General features: G+C 37.5%; 1 protein-coding gene across 1 annotated transcript; it reads left to right on the top strand.

Annotated features, from left to right (window-relative positions):
- The first annotated feature begins 4,443 nt into the window (after positions 1 to 4,443).
- NME8 (NME/NM23 family member 8) lies at positions 4,444 to 21,854 on the top strand. The gene is made up of 15 exons (XM_009880063.1): positions 4,444 to 4,476; positions 4,569 to 4,626; positions 5,553 to 5,659; positions 6,680 to 6,751; positions 8,331 to 8,447; positions 9,051 to 9,117; positions 10,957 to 11,033; positions 12,684 to 12,776; positions 15,189 to 15,340; positions 16,660 to 16,838; positions 17,822 to 17,966; positions 18,682 to 18,789; positions 19,709 to 19,860; positions 20,886 to 21,030; positions 21,632 to 21,854. Exons 1-15 carry the CDS (start codon positions 4,444 to 4,446, stop codon positions 21,852 to 21,854), a joined length of 1,728 nt encoding a protein of 575 aa, XP_009878365.1.
- The last annotated feature ends 3,829 nt before the right edge of the window (positions 21,855 to 25,683 follow it).

The raw sequence follows: 25,683 nt of genomic DNA, 5'->3' as shown, positions 1-25,683 counted from the left end.
ATTAAGGTTTCGAAAGTTGTTTTTCTACTTCATGCAGGAAAATAAAGATTATTAGATTATTCAAGGGCACTCCTCCACTTCCAGTCAGGCCAATGCAGAGTTTATACTAGTTGTAAAGCTAGAGTTTTCCAGTAAAAAAATGTAGGAAGTGATTTAGTGTTGGCTATATAAATGCATTATTTCTGATCTGAATGCAAAGTCTGTTTTGCCACCTAATCGATCTAATCCAAACTGTTAGGGCATAGCACAGTCTCAGCATTGGAAACTTCTGAGGATCTGTGGAAATGTTGCCTCATTCACATTGCTGCAGAACAAACATCTGTCAACGTGGGATGATTTAACAGTGAGAAAGAACATCTATTCTAGCTCCTTTAAGTGCTGTTACCCTACTTTTTTCTTCATATTAGTTTCAGGAAATAAAATTAACTCTTCACTAGGAGTTTAGCAAGTCATGCTTTGGTGAGCAGTCCCAGAAACCTTAAGAAAAGTGACAAAAAGGTCAGTGAAACTAGATTTTCTTAAGATGCAGTAAATACATATAACAGCACTTAGTATGCCTGGGCAGGGCTTTAGAAGTAAATTGGAAGCACAGACGATTTATAAATCAGGAGCAACACGCGTATGTGAAATGTGAACAGTTTAGAGACCTACATTTGACCTGTGATCATCCTTAAACCTAAACCTCCACAAAGAATTTCTCACCAGCTGGGATGCATTTAAGAGTTTATGTATATATGAAAATAGCCATACTGTACTCGAGACCAATTCTGATTTCTACCTGAATAAATGAACTTTGCCTTTATCTTCTGTGAATTTTTGGGGCTGCTGAGATGCAACCTCACGTCTGAAAAATGAAACGTTGAATGAGTGTGGTGGCAGACCTGCCTTCATAGCAGGTGAGCATGAGTGGACACTGCTATTTGTCTTTCAAGACCTTCCTCTGGTCACAGTGACTTCCACAAAAAATTTCCTCTTTTATTCCACATTGTCTCACAATTTGCAAGTTACACAGAGTGAAGGCAGCATGCTAATTTGGCTCCAAGACTAATTTTTTCACATTTTAAAGTCTAAGGTTGGATTCTGCCCAGGAGGGAGAGAAACAGAGGAGAAATGGTGCAGGAAATGGCACTGCTGCCTCCTACCTCTGCTCCCCCCAGCTCCCTCCCCACTCCCCGCAGATTGGCTCCCCATTTGATGTCAGCCCTAGACTGGAAAAAGAGGGTGACGGGGGTGACATGGTTTGAAGAATCCACAACAATTTATTGTCATTTAGACAATTATTCTATCACATGGTGACCCCTCCCCACCTGGGAGGGGGAATCAGGAAAAACAAGGAAACCCAAGGGTTGAAAGAGAAACAGATTTAATGGAATAAGACTAGATAATTAACATTATTAAAACTAAAGAACCGGTATTGATCCCAATGCCAATATAAAATCTACAAGGATTATACTCAGCCAATTCTATCAGTAGGAAGCTGTGCACTCCCAGCAATGGACAGCAAATGTTGGACACTGTGAGCACTACAGCTTCTGGAGGAAGGGAAGGACTCAGGGGTCTGGCACCGGGGCAAGAAGTTCCCAGGATGGCAGCCATCAAGGGAGAGAGAGCACTTTGCAGCAAACTTTCCGATTTATATAGAATATGACGTTTATGGTATGAAATAATCCCGTTGGCCAGCTTGGGTCAAGTGCCTGGGACTCGATCCTCCTCATCCCTGCACCTGGTGAGCTCGAAAACACTGAGACCTTGAAACCCACACTCCATAGCTGGCTATAAAGTAAATATTTTCACAAATTCAGACACCAGAGTTTTCTAAAAATACAGTTTTCCCAGGCATTAGAAGACACCTTACTGAAAAGTAAAATTACTGAAAGAGAAATTAGTCGTGTGACGCTCAAACCAGGACGCGGGGGAGAACAGGCCCTTGGAGACTGAGCAGTGAGGGGGGCTGAGGAGGGGGATAACGGCCCGGGGGGTGAGGGGCTGTGGGGGGGGTGACGGTTGGGCAGCCACAGGGCATCCCCAGGCGAGCGGCCGGTCCAGGGCAGGGGGCAAGGTGTGCAGGCTGGCGTGGGGCTGGGGGTGCCTGTCTGCTGCCGAGTGGGCCCCCGGCCTCAGGGGTGAGCAGGCCATTGCGCGACAGCGAGCTTGTCGTGGAGGGGGTGTGTTGAACCACTGGGTGCCCGAGCATCTGAGCCTCCTGGTTACGGGAACCGGTGGCCCCTGAGCTGGCGTGCATCCACATATTTGTTCACTTATCCATGTTTGTGTGTGTGTTGGTGTGTGCGTGCCTGCCTGCGTGCACACCCAGGCGTGCTCATGGAGGGGGCCTGCGCAGAGGAGCATGCACCTTTGTAACGGGGGTGGGTGCGAACACCCTTGGGGGCCTGCAGAAGGGTGTGAGTCTCCACGTGTGCTTGTGGAAGCATGCAGGCATGCATGTGCGTGCAAGCTGACGTGTAGTGCACCTCACTGAGTGTTTTCCATCCATGATTTTTCGCATTTTGTCGCGTTTCATAGAATTCAAAGGTAGGGAGCAGATGGTCCACCAGAGTGCTGCCTAGGAGCACGCAGGGGCCCGCTGGCATACACAAGTGCTTATGCACTGGGAACTATGCATGTGTCTATATGTATGTATTTATACACAGGGGCATGTCAAAATCTCACAAGCGCTTGGATATTCTCATGTCTATATGTATACGAAGATTTGTGCTAAGATATTGAATGTCTGTCTGCAAAGAATGTGCATATATGACTGCCAGTTTGACAGTGTCTCTGAGCGTGCACCCAGGTCTATTTTTATATGTGAGTAGTCAGAGGAAGCAGTTTTGGCTGTAAAGTGTGTGGTAAGAGGTGTAGCGTTTGCACATCCTTGATGACGTGTGGAGAGCAAAATGCCTTTTATCAAGGTTAGAGAAGCATGTTGCCTGTATCGTAGAAAACAGAGAAAGTGTGCTTGTCTGTTCGTGTTTTATCCGTATAATACTGACTGCATTACTGAGACAATGTGTTATGTGAAAATTTTATTAAAAAATATGTCACATGTATCCTCACATGTTTGTATCATACAGCTACTATGCTAAATTAATATGGATATTTGTATATTTACATACAATAGTATGTATCTGTTCTGCAGTGCTTTTGTTTGGCATCTGAGAATGTATGACTGCACAATTATAAATGGGAAGCGTGTGTAGGCTGATTGGGAACTATAGCCCATTGTCACATATGTGGTATATGTTTTGTAGATCCAGTCTTGCAATGCATTGATTGTTATTGTTCAGCGACAGTAGGTAACAATGACAGACATGCTGTTTTGTTGAATTTTTGTTTGATTTGCTACTTACATGGCATATTTTCATCTGTCAGTTTCCTATAGTTTCAACAGTTAGCATCATCTCCTCAGTCTTTAAAGGACTGAAATGAATGCCATGTTAATGACTCTGTCTCACTACCTGATTTAAATGGTTTGATGAAAGCCTGCATATAAACTTTTAATCCTTAACAATATTTGTAGATGAAATGTGAAATGAGCATCAGGGCAAGAATTCTCACATTGGCCACTACACCTCAATCTGTGATCTGAAGGGAGAAGCTCCAGTGGGAATACCAGGATAGTTCAAACTCTGGAAATATTTGCCCTTTGACTTGTCAGATATCAGTGCCAGTGGAGGTCACATTCATAGTTGCCCTTTCATTTTCCCCAGGACAAAGACTATCATTTTAACTGAGAACTTGAGAAACCTCCACTCAAGCTGCTGATGCAGTGATAACATTTGTTGTTTGGTCAAGTTCCATTTGGAAGCTGAAGTCAAACTTCATCCACGTATGTGACTTAACTGAGATAGTTTTCCTGCCTAGTTCATAGTTAATTATCTATTTAAAAAAAAAAATGAAAAGAAATAAAAAAAATATGAAGGACATTTTCATTAATGACAGGATGATGAATGCATCGATATTCAGTTTGGGAGTTTAGTTATGAGACACATGTAAGCAATTGCTTTTCATGTATCCCAGAAGATAGGAAGGCTGATTTGATGTCATTCAAGTTGAAGTTCTCTAATCAATATTTTTTTGAAATGGTCCACTGTTACAGCGGCTGTCATTCCACCCAAGGTCCCTGTGGCCATTCTGAACAGATTAATTATAAGTCTGAAAAATTGTTGAGGCCAAAAAAATTTTGAAGACCCTAAGAGATTAAGAAACTAAATTTTATTCTGTTTCCTGTGCTATGTGGGTTTTGCAAATTGTTCCACGGAACTCTGACGTGGGTTGTTAAGTGCCATTGTTGTAGGGGCTTCAGTTGAGTTAATTTTTAAGGGGGTCAGAAGGCAGTGCTATGTTGAAAACCCTATAAATCAGTTCTGCATGTCACATGGTCTTTTAAAAAACTGTTAAATGTACTTCGTATTTTGACATTTTTCCTATAATCACAGGGAAATGGCAGGCAAGAAGAAAGAAACCCAGCTCCAGGTATAAATCCCGATTACTTGAACAATCCTAGAGATGAATAGATCTTTTTCTGCCTTTTTAAGATGTTAAAATGTCAGTTCGTTTTATTTCAGGCTGTAATAACTGATGAAAACCAATGGGATGAAATGTTGCTGATAAAAGGTGTAGTAGGTACTAAGTGTTTCTATTTTCTGTTTAATCTCTCATTAAGTCATTTACAGTTTTTCATACTTATATATCATATCATCTTTAATAGATACCTGTCATAAATCTAGAAGACTGGTGCCAAATTATCTTTTAAAGAAAGGTTATATTAATATATTTATAAGTGTATATACTGTGTTTAGGAATACATACTGTCTTCTCTGATAAATAAATACTTGTTGCAAATCATATTATCCATTATTTTATGCAGTGCTACAGACTTATGCTTAAAAAATATACCTTTCCAATTCGGTATTCTGTATGGTAGGAGGTAGGACATTTCTGTGGAAGTTTTTCCCTAAAATCTTATACAAACTAAATTAATACTGTACAGTTGTACTTAGCAATTAATAGGTCAGCATTCTTGAGAGTGCACATTCTATGATGTACATTATCCCCAGTTTTGAGTTTGCTCAGTCCAATGACAGTGTCTCCTAGGTCTCCTAGGAATTGTATTTGGGTAGAAGGAACAAATCTGTAATGGGATTGTATCAACAGAGGAGTAGTAATAGGAAAGAAATGATGGGCATGGGCTTACTGAGGTAAAAATTCTGTAGAATAAAGATCTAGATAAGAATGAAAACCACCAGTGGGAAAAGAAAAAGAACAATTAAAAGACAAAGGAGTATGACAGAAATGTAGCTGTTTGCATTATCATCTCAAATGGCATTGTGAAGTAGATTGTGACGTCAAAAGTAATTGAAATAAAAGAGGAAACTGTGATGTATCCACTGAATAACATCGATGTATTCATGATGCATTAATTGACTAGGAGAGGACTGAAAGATGCATATGCACACCTTCCCAGTGCTGTTCCAATACACTCATATATATGTCTCAATTTATAAGTTCCACAGGTCAGCTGTTTGTAATTCCAAACTATTATATTTTAGTAATAGACGTGTATCAAGCTTGGTGCGGTCCTTGCAAAGCTGTGTTGAATTTATTCAGAAAACTGAAGAATGATTTTGGTGAAGATGATGTGTTGCATTTTGCAGTGGTAAGGATGTAAATTCCTTATGGAACTTTATTTACATTTTATTTTAAATATATCTTTTTGTCTGTCTGCATATACAGTGCTTTCATTTTACTGTCCTTACACCAAACCATCATAATTTTGGCCTGGTTGCCTCTTCTGCATATGTCTTCATAAGACTTTGTTTAGAGGTAGATTAGAAATGGTAATAAATATGGAAGGAGCTACAACAGAATGGGAGCTGATATCCCACAACTTTTGTTTTCCTTGATGAGGAATCCTATATGATTTTTAGTTTTAAGCCTGTACATTATTGACTATCACATTTAAAATTCTTACATCTCTGAAAAATGCTGGTACACCTTTTTCCCAAATATTCCACTGTATTTCATTTTAAAGAGAACTAAAGGGGGGAATTGAAAAGTAAATTATCACAAAACTATAGTAATAAAAATATTCTTCTACACTATCAGTATAAAATAGGAGGTATATAAAATTTAAAGTAGATAAATTCGTTTCACAGATTCAGTTCCTCCCAGATGCTGACCAAACTCATCCTTTTTCATGTTACTGAAAACTTTTAATTACTTGATCAAAGCATTTTTGCAGAAAATACATGTATTTTGTATACACAAAAAGTAGGCAGCTATGTTCAGAGATCATCTCAAGTACTTTCATAGAGTTGACCACATGTCACAAGGAACTTCATACAGAGGATAATCTCTTCCGTCAAGACTACATGGACTGCTTCCTCATTTATGTATGTTATTATAACAGTATCAGGGTAAAGTGTGTTTCCATGATCAGCTGTTGTAATACGAAGGGAGACCAATCCCATGTTACCAAACCAGTTCTTTGTTCATCACCAGCAAGTGCCATAAGGACTGCTAGTTGTATTTAAGATGGCAGTTTGAGTGTGTAACATCAAAGTACGTAAGACTGCAGTTTTCATGCAGACAAAAAGATTTTTTTAGATAGATAGATAGATAGATGCATACATATACACACTTACATAAGTAAATAATATTTTTCATCTGACTTTAGGCAGAGGCTGACAGCATTCCGGCTCTGCAACCATTTAGGAATAAATGTGAACCTGTGTTTCTTTTTTGTGTTGTAAGTACATCACATCAGTTTCTTTTAATGTGCCGCCTACTTTTGCCTTCATTTTTCAGTAGATTGAAAAGAAACGTGAAGCTGTATAAATCATATCTTTACACTTTACAGTATGTAGGATCATATCATCAGAGGCTGTTTCCTGTGCCTAAATCTGTCGTTCTTGAGCACATTTTTGTTGTGGCTGCTGTACATACAGTCACAGAAGATTTGTGGTAGCCACAGTTTTGGAAGTTACTTAGTGAGAAATTCATGTCAGTTATCCAGGGTTGCATCCATAAAGTGTCTGCATTTGGCTACACTGAAATTATGTGTGGCCAGGAGGTCGAGGGAGGTTATCCTCCCCCTCTACTCTGCCCTGGTGGGGCCACATATGGAGTATTGTGTCCAGTTCTGGGCTCCTGGTTCAAGAAGGACAGGGATCTGCTGGAGAGGGTCCAGCAAAGGGCTACAAAGATGATTAGGGGATTGGAGCATCTTTCTTACAAGGAAAGGCTGAGGGACTTGGGTCTGTTTAGTCCAGAGAAAAGAAGACTTAGGGGGGATCTTATCAATGCTTATAAATACTTAAAGGGAGGGTGCCAGGGGGATGGGAACAGTCTTTTTTTCAGTGGTGCCCAGTGAATAAAGGCAAGAGGTAATGGGCACAAACTTGAACATAGGAAGTTCCATCTAAACATGAGGCAGAACTTCTTTACTTTGAGGGCGGCAGACCACCGGCACAGGCTGCCCAGAGAGGTTGTGGAGTCTCCCACTCTGGAGACATTCAAAACCCGCCTGGATGCCGTCCTGTGCAACCTGCTGTAGGTGGCCCTGCTCGGGCAGGGGGGTTGGACTAGATGATCTCCAGAGGTCCCTTCCAACCCTGACTATTCTGTGATTCTGTGATTATTTTATGCACACTTTCCCTGAGGGAAAAAGTTTACATTTCCTGCCACTTTAAGGTTTTTAAGATAAACAAATAAAACTGTATTTCTCACACCTTAGAAATTGTAACAATTGATCTCACTGATGAATACAGAAAGAATGTTCTCCTAGGACTCCACTGTAGAACACTGCGCACTTATGAGGCTGTGGGTTTTTTGACTTCAGGGTGGTAGGCTTTGAATTCCCACAACTAGAGGCCAAGAACAATGATACTTTCAGGACACTTGGGTTTGGATCTGAATGCTGCCAAGTGAAGTTAGCAGTATCTTTGATCACCAGAAATTAGCTTCACTGTGGTGCTCCTGAACGTGATAGAGCGCACACTGAAACATAACGCAAATAAAAAGATAGAAAACTCCACGTTACAGAAATTAAGAGCTATTAAATTCCATATTTGCATTTACTTCTGACTGTCATATTAATGGTGAGCCTAGAAATAAACATGGAAAATTAGATAGAGAAGGAAGGGAGGAAGTAAAAGCAAGAAAGGTTCATTCTAAACTAGTAAAGGCAGTAGTAGATTTGGTGTTCACTTCAGTGGGCCTGGGGAGTTGTCCTGTTTCTGGAAAAAATAGCAACATACAGCATGTTCCAAGACTCAGGCAAACTAAGCAATGAAAACTCACCAAGAGTGTTATTTTCTCTTTTACAGAATGGCAAAATTATTGCAATAGTGAGAGGTGTAAATGCTCCTCTTATAAGTAAGAAAATAACCGAGCTAGTGCAAGAAGAGAGGAAAATTGCAGCTGGACAGAAGGAACGCTCTGAGGTACTCAGAAAACATATATTTAAATATAAATTAGTTTTTTTATTATACTTAAATTGTTTCTCTCAATGCCTGTGATAATGTTTTCCATAATGTAATGTTTAAATTTTTGTATGTTTTTCTTGACAGTATAGTGCCATATGTGAGGGAGGTTTTAAAGAAATTTCCATTAAATGGTACTTTATAAAAACTGAAGAAATTTATGGATTAGCATATTAATGCAAGAAATTGAGAGATGGATGTAATGTCACTAGCACATAAAGGTTTTAGTCATCTTTTTTCTTTCAGGACTGAGTGTTTGTCATATATAACAGTCAGAATGCATCATACAAAACAAATAAAGACTTGGGAAGTAGTCCTGTCTCATTGTTTGTTTTGAGTGAAAATGGAGATCAAAGAACTCCACTTTCAGTAAAAGGAAACTTTTAACAAACTGTAGCTCAGTTAAAAAATATCAGCCCGAGGTCTTTCTTAGAATTGCTCACTTTCCTGGGTAGAAAATATGTTATTACATTAAGATAAAAGTGTTGTAAAGTTCTGACAGTGGTTTGGTGACTTTAGCTTCACACTGTTGATGTATTTCTACTGTATTTACAATTACTTTAGGTAGAAGAACTTGTTTTCCTAGAAGAGAAATCATCAGAAGAGACTATTGAGGAGAATGTACCAGAAGGTAAATGTATTTTGTTTATTTTAGAAATGTTAGTGGAAAGAAAAAGAACAAATGTCTTTTTAGTTATTTGATTAAGAATTGTGTATGTCCAGCACCAATAGACATTCCTTTGAGTTAATAGCATGAGAAGTTATGATTGAGGATATCAAACTGATGGGAAGCTTTCTTCTGTAAGGAATTAAGATATTGGACTGTCATCATTAGTGTTTTCAACCCCCCTTTGGAAAGCTTCACAATTCAGGTCCCTGGCACATAGAAGCAGCACCACATGCCAGGAATTTTCCTGTGTAAAACTAGTACCTGAAATTAACTTCTACGCAGTCCCTGTGTTAGCTATGTACCTTGTTGAGATGGTGCTTGTTAACCCTTGGGTGTTCTACAGAAGCACCGAGATGGGGGCAACCTGTAAAGACTGGAAGAGTTAATCTGTGAAGGAATGGCATGCCTTGTATTTCAGATTATTAACTCATTCACCAGACCATATTTAAGCACTAAAGAACAGTCTTACATAAGAGCATAAATCCACAATAGCAGGATAAGGTTCCAAAAATATTGAAAAATATGCACCATCCTGCCTGTGAGTCTCATGTGAACAATTTATTTCAGGCTTGTCATGAGCTGGGACCAACATCTTTTCTATTCTTATTGTTATCTGTGGCTACTGAAGCTTTCTACTGCTTCATATATGCACAGATTGTCATTTAGCAATGTTCAGATGGAATAAACTCCTCCATGCTCTCCTTCCTTCTTCATTAGCTTGGCTTTTTTTTCCCTCTGATCAATGTCACAGATTAAGTTGTCTCCATTCTCCTTCCTCTTCATGTCTTCTTTGTTGTATGGTTCAAGTGACATGTTCTTGACCTCGTCTTTAAGCACTCTGAGACCTAGTAGTACAGTATTATAAATCCTTTAGCAATTATGTATAGACTTTGCACTAATCCACAGAACGTAAATGTGTGACAAAATCAGGGAACAGAGTTTTCAGCTTGGGTTCAGCTTCAGGTTAAGGGATCCCTCAGAAACCATAACACCCTAACACTTTGTGTTAATACATTCCTTACTGCATGCGGGTGCCTATGAGTGTTTTCTAGTACTGGAAACAAGTAGTAGTATGGTGTTTCCATTAGAGCTATCAAGGTCTCTACAGTGTTTGGGATCTGATTGAATTACATGCTAATGCTTAATTGTAAACCTTCGATTCTGCAAAGAAAGATATATTCTCTATTCTCTTTCTGACCACTTTCTGTCATTTTGCAAGGATCTGTATGCTATGAATATTGTAACTGTATGTCTACAACCAGGAACACCTCTTGTTTTAAACATTAGATTGTGCTGGCAAGCCTGTGTTACTTCAACAATTATTGTAAATTACTTCAGCTTCTACAATGTTAAGGAAAAAAACATCTACAACAGATGTATATTTTACTGGAAATCCCCAGTATTCATGTGAATTTTCACCTAGTGAATTTTATCTAGTAATATCCATTCCTTTCATATTTCTAGTCTTGTACATGCAGAGCTCTCTAGACAAATTGTAATCCTAAATTGTAGTTTTTCTACCACACCTAGCTCCAAGTGAACCATTTCTCCACCATACGACCCAAAATACCAGTGGTTCATCAGGAATGTGGATTCCAGGGATGGCCAAGGATGGTCCCACACTCCAAGACATACTTTAAGTGCTGGAGTGACTTATGTTTTGGAACCACTGTTTGGCCATCTCAATATTAAAATGGAGAAGTATTTAGAGAAACCCACCTGTAAGTAACAGAAAATTTACTTGTCCATTTATGTTGATAAATGTATTCCTTGACACTTTTTTTTTCTCTTGCTCAGAAGAAGTAGTCAGATATTCTGTTGGAATTATAAAACCTGATGATGTCTTACAGGGACGCGTAGAAGAAATTAAACAAAAGGTAGACCAAATTTCAAGATGCATTCATCCTATTTAGCTGAGGCATAGTAGCAAGATGCAAGATTAAATAGATCCTAATTTATGCCCAGGGTTTAGAACAAAATCTATTAATGTTTCTCTGATAAGGATGATAAAAGCAAGATAATTTTGACCTGAAATAATATGGTATTCAGATTGGCACTATTGCTTCAATATTTTATGTCACTAGGTGAGGTATGACAATGATTCATGCTGTGTTGATCAGTGACACGTGAAATCTACGAATGGAAAAGTGTCTTTTTTTCCTCACATTGCAATAAAAGGGAGAAGTAGAAACTGTGGTGGTGAAGTTAATTCTTCACACAACATCTTTAAGAACTGTAGGCACACATAAATCAACTAACGAATTCCTTGTGGAAGTGTGTGCGCAGGCGCATATGACGGTATATGTGTGTGGATGGTGAGGTTAATTCACGTGCACTAGTAATCGGAGATTGTACACTAATATTTTTCAGTAGTGAAATATTTATTCCTGCAGTGAAAAATGTGATTCCAGCAAGTACGCAAGGGTGCATCCAAGGGTCCAGTATTTGTTTGAGCCGTCAGACAGTGAAAGAAAAATTCTTTTGCCTTCTAGAATATGATACTATAGGAATGCTCATTTCAATTACATGAATTTCTCACTGTTTCTCTTACAAAAAAAAAAAGAAGTCTTATAACACTATACATTAAGATAAATTATGCTAATTTTAAGAAGTGTTATGACAGGGCCAGTGACCTTGGCAGGAAAGAAAGTCAGAGTGTTGTACAGGTCATTTCTGCAATTACTCTACCTTGGCCAGAAAGGAAGGAGGTTCAATAAATGTGAAAAAAAAAAGCAGGCAGTGCTTGAAAGCAATTTAGCTGGAGCTGAGCAGCTGCTAGTTGGCTCTGCCTTTGTACTGCCTTATGAGGTGTGTACCCATACTGTTTCCACACTCAGCCTTGTCAAGGCAGTCTGGAAACACTCAGCAGCATCACAGGGGCTTTTAAAGAGCAGTGAACTGATTAATATCGGCGTATGATCAGCACTGGGGCTGGGTAGCGCCTTTGTTGTTTAAACATCAGTATATGGTATAAACCTCATACCAGTGGACTGTGAATTTTTATATAGGTCATGTAAGTGTGTATCTATTACACGTACTTGAATTGTGTGCACTGATGTAATTTAAAATAGATAATAATAAAATAGATTTTATTGTTGTTTATTTGCTGTTTCTAAAGCCAAGTAGTTTAGCCTAATACAACAATTGTTGATGAATACACATTTATTTGACTGCTATGTATATAATATAGTTTATAACATCATTTTTAGAAGTGGTTGCATGTTAATCACTCACAATGGTTAAAACAAATTTATTCAATGTGAAATAAAAGGGATTACTAACTACTGAATACATACATTGAACTGCACTATATTTTTCACAAACATTAACTTAGTGGGCATTGTAATCTTCAATTTAGTGAAGTGCTTTGAAAACCTGGAACGTTAGTTTAGGCAAACATGTAAGTTATATTTGGAGTATTTCAGAGAATTTTAAACTTAAGACAGCTTACAAAACTGGAATAATAATGTAATATTTTGCGTATATCCATTTTCAAGTGTCATTGAGTAATAAATGAATAATTGCAGATTAGAAATGCAGGATTTGGCATTGAAGCAGAAGAAGAGAAAATGCTAACTGAAGAGCAAATCAGAGCGTTCTACGCCCGGAATAAAGAGCAGGTAAAAACAGACTAAAATCCTACACAAAAGGAACAGGCAAAGCATATAATTGTAGCTACATGGGTTTGCAAATCTCTGGCTTGTAAATTTTTAATATGTTGAAGAAAAGAGTTAATGTAGATTTAGTACACAGAAAAAAAAGGAAATATGACCTCACTTTTTTTTTTTTTTTGTCAATTCATACAGATATGGCTTGGTAGCACTCTAACTTTCCAACTAAATTAAACAGAACTCCAATAAACACCAAAAGATTTTGTAGTTCTTTCTGCTATCAGAATATGTATGACCCTTAATCCTGGCCCTAAACATAGGCTAAGTTAGGCACTGAAATATAGCAGAAAACCAAAATCCAGTGTCATCTATATGACCGTATGCATTTATTTGACACATACTCTTCCAGCCAGAAAATAATGATTGTATATATTACATCTTTTCTTCACAGCTTTTATCATGGGGTAGTACTGGGAATAAACAAGTGCACAGGCAGAAAGACAATGCATCTTTCTGGCCCTATACCATTTTAGGAGACAATAAATAGCTAAGGAGAGAAAGTTAGTTCAAGAAAACAATGAAATTAATGTTGGTCACCATTAAATGGTACTGCTCTAGCAAACTAGCACCAGGATATTGTCAAGTGCTTTGCCAGTGTGATAACTAAAGTTAACTCTACAGAAGGATCTGAATGACAAAAATGGTGCTACTTAGCAAATAATTATACCTTCTCCTGTTTAAGATCTGCATAAGTTAGACAGAGGCTGGAATTACATGCAGACAACTAATTTGTTTGATATTATTGGAGGGACCCATGGATCAATGAAAGGGTTGGCGTAATCAAAGTAGAAGCTGAGAAAGTGTTCCTGTGGCATTCCAAATGAATGAGAGTGAGACAAGATGGTTCCTACTGGGGCCAGAGGGAAAAAAGAAATCTGGTAGTAATCACCAGGTGGCTACACTATGGTAACAGGGAGAGCTTGTAAGGAACCAGAAAAAGCCTGGTCTTGGCAAATAGAGGTAAAAATAAGTTATCTTCATGGGAACAGCAGCCAAATTTGAGATGAGTTAGGTGTAGAGGGAGACATGGGAGGTACAAAGACAGGGATAAAGCACACAGCGTTTGATATATGGCAGCACTACTACGCCACAGCAAATCCTAGCCAACATTAGGGCAGGGAGAATAACAAAACTACTACGAACTATCAGAAGCAGTTCAGAGGGCGCTATGCATATTGAGAAGCCAACTATTTGCCATTCTTTGACTGTAATTCTAAGCTGAAAAAACAATTATGTTAAAGTGACAATATGGAATATAGATTCCTTTGTGCTCAGTGGGCAAAATTGTTCCTGATTTAATACTCTGCAAGCTTGCTGAAGGTCCAGAGGCTGCCTAATATGGAGACTCAAGGTAACAGACCTTCAGATATAGCTGGAAGCAGAAATTGTTTCTTTTTAATGATGAAGCTGTGTGAGCAAGGAAAGACAGATCTAATAGCCACATCTATTTCTTTTAACATGAGCAAGTGTACTTTTGAAGCCACAACAGTATATTCTCTCTGTGCATTGTACTACATGTTTTTGCGTTTGCATTCATTCTGTCTCTTTCACTTTTGTTCATTTTGTGAAATGTGTTTGTGCATAGATATGAAGAAAACTGAAAGACAGAAGTAATGAATTGAAAGCACACATATGAACATTTCATCCTCATATTATTACAGGAAAAGTGTATCATACACAGTCAGATGAGGGTGACTGGTAAAGAAAAGGCTTAGTCAAACATTTAAAAGGAGAGAAGATATTTGAGGAAATTCACAATACCAAAGAAAAAGGTGACATACAAGGAAAAAAAAGACGAAAAACTCAGAACAGTTTCAAAAGTTATTTTCTGATGAAAATGTACATTTATAGGATTGAAAAGATAAACTGAAGGAGTGAAAAGAACATAACAAAGAGAATGAAAGAAAAACCTACAAATGTCTTGCAAATATCTTAGTGTTCTGTATTTGCAGCCAGCTACATGATTTTTAGTTTCAAAAATTAAGCCCGGAACTGTATTGCAGTTTTTTTATGTCACACTATATGTGTTACTGCAAGCATGGCATTTGCTCACATCGAGTTTCTACATCATTTTCTTCACTCTTATCATTTGCATTTTAACCTGGAGGAACATGTGGTACTTGCTTAATGTAATTTTATGACTTAGTTTACCTTAATTAATTGTGTTTTAGACATTTTATAGTGGTGGTGTCTCAAATGATTGATCAAAAAACTCCCCAAACAATTTGACAGGTTGAGTAATGTATGTGAATGCCATTTTAGAACAGGCATTATTAGTTACTTTGGAAAGGCCAGTCGTCTCATTTCTGATGATAAAATCAGAGTTCCTGCAATTCATAGAGGAAAAAATCTGTTTTTTAGCCTGATTTTGATGATTTTGTTCAATTCATGATGAGTGGACCATGCCATGTTTTGGTAATCGCTAAAAAAGAAGCAACTGATCCTATTCCTCACTGGAAAGAACTACGTAAATTGAGTGAGAGTGGGCCTGATGAGCCTGAGAAGCCAGACAGGTAACTAACAGTGAAAATGTGTATATGTGATTCGGTTACAGTATTCAGAGCACACCATAAACCAAGGCATATACCTGCAGACACTCACGTTCTCGTATGCACAGGGTCCAGGGAACAGGCAGATTTCTTCACCTGGTCTTTCGTAAGACCATTATTAGAGATGTAATCACAGTACCTGGGGCAACATAGAAACTCCTTGCTTCCTAGGTAAAGACAACAAGGAAAGGGCACAGATCTCTCGCTGTTTCTGAACTAGCCTTGAATGGGTTGTCAGACCAATGGGAACAGTGCCGTACATCAAAGCTGATGTACTCCATGCAATTCCACTTCATACTAGTTCACCCAAAGCAACTGCCAGCTTTGCCCACTGAGGGTTACACTCTTGCCCATGTTTACTCCTGTGTATGCTGGGAAGCTGTAGATGTGGCCCAAGGGAGACTAGGGGACGCCTGAAGCATGGTGTGCTCCATGGGACCGCTCTGTAAAAGTCAGAAAACAAGTCAGAGGGTTTTGCTTCCCCCCAGCCAAGATGCATAAAAACAATGTAAGGATTAGCTGTTCACAGTCACAGTATCTTGAAATGTCTGGTTGTCTCCTATGCCAAAAATTTGTAGAGAATTTTGAAGAGAATGATAGTTGTATACACAGCATCAGCCAATAAAGAAAGTATTAACAAAAATTCAAATATTTGCTCAAGTTGTTTATTTATTTTATTTTTATTTACTTAAAGCAACATGAATTTAAATACTTTGTTCCAAAAAAGAACTTGTCATAATAATTGATATTTTTGTTGATGCCTGTTATATCCCTTTCTGCATTAATTCAGTAAAACTGGGGAATGTTGCGTTTTCTGTAAGTGGCCAAGAGTGACTGTATTTACTTAGCTAAATAAACCTTAGAAATACCAGCTAGTAACAATTAGAAGTATCTTTGTTAAAGGCAATTCTGTAGTGCTATTGTTTTTATGATCATGCTGTACATCAATTAAGGAGAATCCCTTTACTGATCATTCATTATACACCGTACACTTGTCAGTGGTAATTCTGTCTAGTGAAAGAGACTGTTTTGAATAAGCTAGAAGGGAATTAGAAAAGCTGCATGGCTGAGATTTCTCTTTCATAGCACATGACAAGGCACTTTTTGAGAAGATTAATAATTCTCCTCTTAGAAACATTACTTCAGTCATGAATCAAAATTTAATAAAAATTTAGTTTGGCATCTTAATTTTTACTAAACATTAAGAAAGTACATTTTCAAGAAGTCAACCGTTAACATGATGCACGCAGTGACTTAAATACTGTTACTTTGTGTCTCATTAGTTTGGAAGGAACCATGGAAACTGAGAGTATATTAAATATATGTGATGTGCAAGACAGTGTAGAAGATGCCAGCAGGCAACTTGCCTTCTTTTTCCCAAATTTTGATAAAAACAAGACAGAGCAAAAAGCTGAAAAGACTTTGGCCTTAATTAGACCTTGTCTGTTAAAGGAAAGACGGAGTAAGTGCTAATAACTACATTTTCCATCTAGGCTATATAAAAAGTCTCATATTTTGAACTTTAAAAATTCAAACTCTACTAATGAAATGTTCTTAGGTTGTATTGTCTCCCCAGCATTAAGCTGACAGTAATCTTTGTCAGGAAAAATGTTACATGGTTAATGTTTTTGATATATTGATAATGTAAACATCAATGTTACTTTGTTTCTTTGCCTGATTTTTCAAGAATGTCTTTGGATTGTACCTTTGGATGGAATTCTTTTAGAAGACCTCACAGAGAAGCTAGTAATTTCAAAGTGTAGTGTAGAGGATCCTACTTCCTGCTGTAATGAAGCAGCTGATATTATCCTTGAATGGCAGGCAAAAGGTAGATCAATGGCAAGGCGAAAAAGACCTGATCCAGGATGTTCTATGCTGCATATTTTCATTTTTTCCTAGATTCTAGATAGCACCTTTGTTTCTAACTTGAGAATCTCTGTACTGGAAATAACCTATATGCAGAGATCTGAAAGGTACAATTCTGATGTCCCCTTGACAATTTTCTTGATTATTACCTAGTATGTTACTTAGCGCAGCAGTTTTGCAGTCCAAATATAGGCAACTATAGAGTCATTTTGACTTGTACCAAACACTACTTACTTATGCATGTGGTCTTGTAAAGCTTAGTCAAATGAATATTTACCTATTCAAAATACTTAGACCTTCTTGTGGTGATATACACATACCGTATTTCTAAGTCAGGAATTCCTACTGATATGTCTGAAGTGAGAGAAAGCCTGAAGGTCATCACTAGCTTTCTGACTGTCTAGGCAACTACGGAAGCCCTCTAGCAGTTGCTTTGAATTCATTTTCTATTCTTCAGTTAAGAAATTAATTCACCTGTAAAAATTTAACATTCTGATTGGAAAGCCCATGTCATTTCTTCGCAAGTGTGCAAATTAATGAATGGATGGGAACTTAGCATTATTTCAATATTTTAAACAGATTCTATCATGCAGAGAATAAAGGATGATGGCTTCAAAATAGCAATGCAGAAAGAAATAATCTTATCTGAAGAACAAACACGTGAATTTTACAAAGAGCACGAAAATGAAGACTATTTCCCAATCCTTCTAGAGCAAATGACCAGGTATGTTGAATATGAAATAAGCATGTGAGTATATAAATAAGACTGAACTTTACACAATGAATAATTATCCTGAATAATACATGGCTAAAAGATACATGCGTATCTGAGAGTTTAGTAGAACTCAAAAATGAGACCAGACAACTGCAGATAATGAGACAATTCTCAAGTATAGTAGATAAATAAATCAGGTTTTTAAAAATTACTAGCTCCTCCGTATCTCTGTATGTAGGATGTTGAAGTCAGTGGCCAGTTGCATTGGTTTAGTTGAAAACAGTTGAGCTCTGCTCTGGAAGGCTGCATTTAGGTTGTCTGTAGGAGAGTTTTGAAATCTTCATCCAGGCTGTGTGCTGGATTCCATAGGGAAGAAAAATAAATCATGTTTGGATATTGCCTTTATATGAAGCTGGGACATGGCTTGGACAAATATAAAAGCTTAGGAGCTGATCAGCATTTTTGTGTCTAATAATAAAGACATAGCCCAATTCTACAACATTCTTGCTGTTGTGTTAACATTCAGTAACTTTTAAATTTAAATTTGTGTTTAAGCCCCTTAAGGTTTTATCAGACTGTTTCTGTTTAAACTGAGACGGGTTTTTAAATCCTACAATACTAGGGCTCATTTTCCTGGCCTGGCCTATATATAATCAAATTCCCTTTAGTAATTACAGAGAACTTATTATTTGATGGTTTTAATGCCAGTTTTCCCATTTTACAGTGGTCCAACTCTAGTACTTGCTCTAACACGAGAAAATGCTATAGCACACTGGAGAGATCTATTAGGCCCAAAGACTGTTGAAGAGGCTCAGAAGGAAAATCCAAACAGGTAATACTTACACGAGTAAACCATTATTCTCAGCTTCCAATTTACTGTCATTTTCCTCATCCAAATGAATACCACATTCCAACTGGTGTAACTATAGTGCCATCATGTGGAAACTGATAGATATTTTTGCAATTTGTTAAGCTTTTCTTGGAACAGTTGTATTACACACAGTGACTATAGCATTTTTTGAGTTTAAGTTGAATTTTTATAAGGGTATAGAAGCAAAAGAAAACCTTTTGAGTCAGAGAAAAATCCTTGACTGACAGAAGCACATACCACAGGAAGAATTCTCCGGTAATAATCTTTTTATAATCCTGCTCTGACAGCCGTATGAACAGGTTACTTGGCTATTAAGTTGCATCTTTGTGACCTTGGATGGCAATTTTTAGGCTTTGAGTTCTACAGAAGTATTGCTATTAATTTTTTGCCTGCAACAATATTGGTAATATCTCATACTTATTGATTATTTTGCTTGAAATAGCATCATTACTTTTTAGAGCATATGCTTATTTTCTTAGCTTAATTAAAACTTTCTATCAGTAGCATATTTTATTTGTGACTAAGTTTCTTCTACACATTTTATAAATGAACACCTTAGTTTTACCTGCTTATTTTATCATTCTAAAAAGCTGTTGTAGTATCATCTTACCTGTTGTTTCATTAAGCAAGGACTGTTATTATCTTGGAAAATATAAGAAGATGACAGATAGAAGGGAAGGTGTTCATATTTAGACTGGTTAATTAAAAAGCTGGTTGTTCTTTCTGTAGATACTGAAGGCTTCTTACTCCTATAGAGAGATCATCAAGACCTTAAGTTGCCAGATCAACATTAATTTATGTTCACTGGGTTAAGGCTAGTGATAGTTGAAGCTCAAAATGGCTATTCCTTTAAGTAACTTACTCTTTTAATAACTCTTAGTTTACGTGCAAAGTATGCAGTCAACAATGTACCTATTGGTCAGCTGCATGGTAGTTCTACGCCCGATGATGCTCAGAAGGAATTACAGTTCTTCTTCCCTCAGGAGCACACACTGGCGTTAATCAAACCTGATGCTGCTAAGAAGCATAAAGGTAAGTGGTCTAGAAAGTTTGGGCTATGTCTACAGATGTAATTTCTACAAAATATTAGCAATATACACTGCAGTAAATCATGTCAGACGCATTCATTTTATTCTCTGAAATGTTTTTTTCCTTACAGAGAAATGTTTTTACAAGGCTTTCATAACTCATATTGAGGTCTCAAATGTCACATTTCCTTTGCTTAAAGCTGCCTATAGCTCTTTCTTCACAAGAATGGTGGTGAATTAAAGTAAAGAGTTCTTAGCTAAGTTTAAAAGCCAGGAACTTGTGCAAACTAGCCATCCAGCATCCTTCTAAGACAAAGGAGAGGGATGCTTTCCAAATTCATGTTACTTACTTTAAACAAGTATCTCTACTGACTCAAAAGGGGTCATTGCTCAGTTAGATGCGTTCCCATCCTTGGTGTAACTTGCTATTAGACAAAGGGAATGAGGAGGAAAGGTCAAAGTAAAAATTTCACTATATATAATTTGGAATCTTACCTTAAAGATTTTTGCTGCCACTTTTTTTTAAACCCTGTATCTAGACCCTCTTCTTGGCATTCTTCTTCTCTGTCCTAACAAATTTCAGTAGTCTTTCTGATGTTAATTCATCAATGGCTTTTTTAAGTCTTTCTTCCTTTCTTGTAACAATCCAGATTGATTTTAGCAGGCCAGCTGGTGTGTGATGCAGCATTACAACTACAGTTCGTGTTCTGTCCAATGTGAGAAACAGCAACGACTGCCACTGGTATAGTTTATAACAGCCTGGGACTGTCACCTGCATAGAGATGGATTAGGGCAATGACAACAGTTTCTTTCTATTTTAGAGGACTATTGAATTGTTTGTCATATTTTCCATGATTGTTTGATACTGTAAGTAGAATTTTAATAGGCATTGGTGACTTTTGTTTTTAAAAAGCATCCAGTATTTCCTGAAGCTTTTGAAGTTTGAGTGGTTTTTTGCATCTAAGCTTTTAAATTTTTTTGCATCTAGACTATTTCAATTAAGAATGAGTTTGCTTGTTATTCTTCCAGATGACATTATGCAAAAAGTTAAAGATGCTGGATTTACCATCTCAAAGATTAAAGAAGAAGCTTTGACTCGTGAAATGGCTACACAGTTTTATAAGGATCACTCAGGAAAACCCTTTTTTGAAGAGTTAGTGACTTGTATGACTGAGTAAGTGTCATGTTATACAATACTGAGGTATGTAAGTATACATCAAACTTTGAATTTACAGTGCAAACAAAACATGCTATGCCCAAAGTGGGCTAAGGATTTTACATTCTGTCACTCTTTCTGGCAAGTTTAGTGGCTTCTAGCATGGACTGCTCTTCCTTTAAAAGGAAGATTTAAAATTCTTTCCAAACTTATGGGTAGTGACTATTATTTTGGAATTTTTTCTAAAAAAAAAAAAAAAAAGAACTAATTTCTTATGGAATCCTTGTTCTTCCCCTGTAGGACAAATATCTTCCTCATAATATTGTTAGTATAGCTATGGATAAAACAGTATGTATCGTCTTGCTTCAGAAATTATTGAGTGAGAATCTTTTTAGGACTAAAAGACCAAATCCAAATAGCTGATCATCATAGTCTTTTTGACTTTTGAACACAGGACATTGCCTTCAACAAAACACTCGGAAACAAATTTTAAGATGGAACCAGGTTAACAAAATTCAGATAGTCTAACACTTACCATAACCCTTCATGGTACATCCAAAGTCAAAATTAGATCTGCATCTCAGAATAGCATAAGAGTTTCCTTATATTGATTTTACAGGGGTCCATCGGTGGTAATGATCTTAACCAAGGAAAATGCTGTGGAAGAGTGGAGGCAACTAATGGGTCCAGCTGATCCTGAAGTGGCAAAAGAGACCTCTCCCGAATCAATTCGAGCTCAGTTTGCACGAGATATTTTGTGCAATGCTGTTCATGGATCATCTAATAGAAAACATGCACTGGAAAGCATTGAGTGTGTATTTGGAGAGATTGATATAGATTGAGCGATTAAGACGCAGTCTCTGAAAATGTATATTCGTGTCATTAGATGCATTAGATGCTGCCCAACCACCTACATTCAAGACTATGTATACACACATATTTTCCTTCATACTCCATACATTTTTTTATCAGCCAGTTTTGGGGTTTTTTTATCAGCTTTGTCATATTGCAAAGCATATCAATGTAACAAGTAATACCTGCTGGAAGTTTGATGTTAGTAATTATTTCTTTCTGTATGCTTAGTAGATAGTTTTTCTTTTATCACTTTAACAGATTTATGCCTTTCCAATAGTTCCAGGAGTCTAAGGTGTTTTGTAAATAACCACCTTTAAAAAACAGGGTCAAGGAAGGTCGTTAAAACACTATTAATGATACATGCACTGTGATGTGGGTTCAGTCCTCCAGTTTAGGCAACCTACAAAGGAGAAGTGCTGAAAGGTAGCGAGGAGGCACTGCTACAACGGTGGTAGGCAGTAGCAACAGCACGTGTGGGAATGCTCCACGGGAGAGAAGGAGCCAGGGGCCAGGCATGGCCCAGCACCCTTACCAGTGGGGTGCAGCCCCACAGCATCCAAGCAGAACTGGATAGCCACATCTACCAACAATCCCAGATAAAGCAAGTAATGAAGCAGGTCCAGGACCCATTTAAGGCTCCAGTCAGGAAGAACAGGCAAGAGGGACAGAGACAGGTACACCTGCCACACAACTCAGGCAAGGATTAAGCCTAAGTGTGAGCTTAAATGGGGCTGCTGGGGCCATTGACCAACAGTATGGGTGTGCGTCCCAGGTGAGACTGCTCAGGGCTATTAAGACCTATTGGTTCCCTCAGGGCCCTGAAAAACATTTTCATTGTTTATTTATCCTTTCCCTAAACATCTTCTAGCGATTACTGTCATAGGTAGGATAATAAACTAGGAAGTCCTTTCCAGTCCATTTACTCAATTCAAATATATCAAATGAAGTAAACCATAAAGTCAGCTCTTACATAACAGCTATTCTTGACATATACCTCCTTGCCAAACCAGAGAATTTGTATCCTGCCTCAGTCTAACTTGGCTGGCCTTCATGAAGAACACAATATTCTTCGGAAGCTGATATATTCTCACTTTTGCTGTCTGAGTCTGTTGAAGGTTGAGATACTAAAGAATAGCATTCGATTGAAGCAATTTACTTACAGCATTAATCATAAGTGTGAAGTCCAGGAAGAACGAAGCATTTCTCACACTTTCTTTACTGTTCCTATTGTATTTAATACAACTAGCTGTTTTAAAGAGCTTCCTGACAAATATTTCTGTTGTGATGGGACATTTGTTATTATAGACATTCCTCCAGCAGAAATTGGACTGAACATTCTCCTCGTGGCCCATTTTCACCTACAGCTGCTTTACTGCTGTAAACTCAACTTGAGGCTAACTAGCCTGCAGGAAGTTGTGATTAGTGCAGAATTTATATGTTGCCTCGGTGATGTGAGTTCTGAGAAGTATACTTCAGAATCGCTGTATGTTCTTTGGCTTGTTTTTCACTTAAAAAACCCATTAAAACTGTTCTTCCTGGCATTATTTCAGCACTCTGGGTCTTTTGGGTGCTGGCACATTGTACTTTAAACCAACAAGTAGTCTCAGAAAAGGCCAGAGTAGGACAGTTTCAGATACATCAATTCAGCTCATTTCCTGAGATCTTTGCTAGAGTTAATGGCTAATGGGACAAATACAATGTTGAAAGTTTAAATGGGATTACGTTTTGTCAGGAGGAGAAATGCTGAAAACAGCAAAATGTGTTTATGTCTTATTAAGAGTTCATTAAACTTCTGATGGAAGTTCACAATCAAATAGCTCGACACGTATCATACACAGATTTTTGAATACTGTGGATCATCTCTTGCACTGGTCTTAGAAATCTAACAGCTGTAGGGGTACACTAACTCTGCCTGTTTAAATGTCATATAACTTTATATACTGAGTTATTGCTTGTTTAACCATCATTCTTCATCTTCCATTACATCAATCTTAAGCAACATAACATTTTTTTCTGTTTGGTTTAACTATTAGATGTTGAAGGATTCAATTTATTTGGGTTCATATATTCATGTGTGTCAATTATGACCCCTGTTTTGTGCTTGGTTAAAATGATCCAGTAGATTACACTGACATATTAAGCATACATCTATGACAGTTTTTCTTCACATTGCTTAAGTATCCAAACCCAAATTGAAATGTGGGAACATTTAATTTACTAATATTTATTTGCTTCTCCTAAATATGTTCTTGATCTTAATGTCTTTTAGCAGCTTTGGAAAGGAGGAATTTAAGAGATACATTTCAAAACAAAATAACTATTTCAGTCATCTGATGAAGAGATTCAGATTCACACAGGTTTTACATCTTTGAGATACAGACTTCTGTAGAATTATCAAAATATCATGTATTCAAAAGCATGGTAATTGAAATATTGTCAATCTTTTAAGAGATTACTTTGTCTCTTTAAAAGTTTAACTCAACACTTAGGTATTGTATACATAATTCAGACCTCCATCCACTCTTACTCGAATTTTGTATTGCTGTGACATAGACATGGATGTAATTTTTAATTTACATTTATAGAGTCAGGAGGAATGTGTTCCAACACAAATTCCATTGAGTCTCGCAGATGAAAATCTTCTTGCAATTAAATTTACACAACTCCTTTGCCTACAAATCTTACAGAAAGTCTGACTCTGTCCTTTTATCTTATATCTAAATGCCAGACCAAAGGAGAATGTGACCTTCATGACCGTTTATTTAGAAAATGTCTCGTGGTTCAGTGTAGAATTAGGTGGTTCAGAGATGTGATGAAAATTCTTCCAGCACTAACAAAAGATAACAAAATTATTCTTCTGATTTTTGTCCTAGCAGGAGAGAAATGGAACCACAGGGCATGTTTATTTTTACAACAGACCACATATTTCCTTGTTTAGGAACTTTAATGAAATCATAATCTGACACTAAGACAGTTTCAGTTTAGAACGATAAACAAGCTGGTTTTAAATCTCAAAATACTGTTTAAGAAGAATTAGTATGTCTGATTGTAGTGAATATTTGTACTGAATTACTGCATAATAAAATAAGACAAGTGGGGAAAAAGCTTTTTTCCCCGCCAAGAAGTTGGAGTCAATCAGCTTGTGGTTGTGTACTACTGCACTGTTTTGCCTTTGCTCTGACTGCTGAATGAGCTATTCTGGCAAGTCAGACCTTGCAAGTATCTATTCACTTTATTCACAGGTTTTTTGCGAGCAAATGATTAGCTTTCTGATTAGCTTGCTCAGAGGATAAATACTGATGTGCTCTGAGTACCTACAAACTGAAGTTTTTATCACACTAACCTGAAGGACTCAAAATACTTAGGGTGTTGGTCTGTTTGGGGTATCTCTTGATCACTCTGATGCATCCTTTAACCTTCTGTCTGTAACATAGACCGTCTGACATATTTAAGGTACCTCGGAGTTTTGGTCTTATTATTCTCATCTAGAGGAAAGGAGTGTGTCCTCCCTTCCAGACACGTTCCTTTCTGCTTATTGCCGTACTGGTTTATCCACAAGCCCTTTGGCAGCAACAACAGGAGCCAGTCTGATATTAATAGATTATCTGGAACCCTCGGAACTTACTGCATCTCTAAGAAGCAAGTTTGAAATCCTGTTTCACCTTCCAACAAGGCTGGTGTTCAATTTTGGAGATGCTACAAGAGATACAGTGTCAGCAGTTGAAATGAAACATAGAGCCATGACTAGGTCTAACTAGAAGTAACATACCTCTACAGAAATTAAATACTTATTTCTTGGTCCTTGCGAGTTATTTT

Source organism: Charadrius vociferus, unplaced genomic scaffold, assembly GCF_000708025.1.
Source record: "Charadrius vociferus isolate BGI_N301 unplaced genomic scaffold, ASM70802v2 scaffold760, whole genome shotgun sequence".
Classification (NCBI taxonomy): Eukaryota; Metazoa; Chordata; class Aves; order Charadriiformes; family Charadriidae; genus Charadrius; species Charadrius vociferus.
This window is presented reverse-complemented; position numbering and strand designations above follow the sequence as displayed.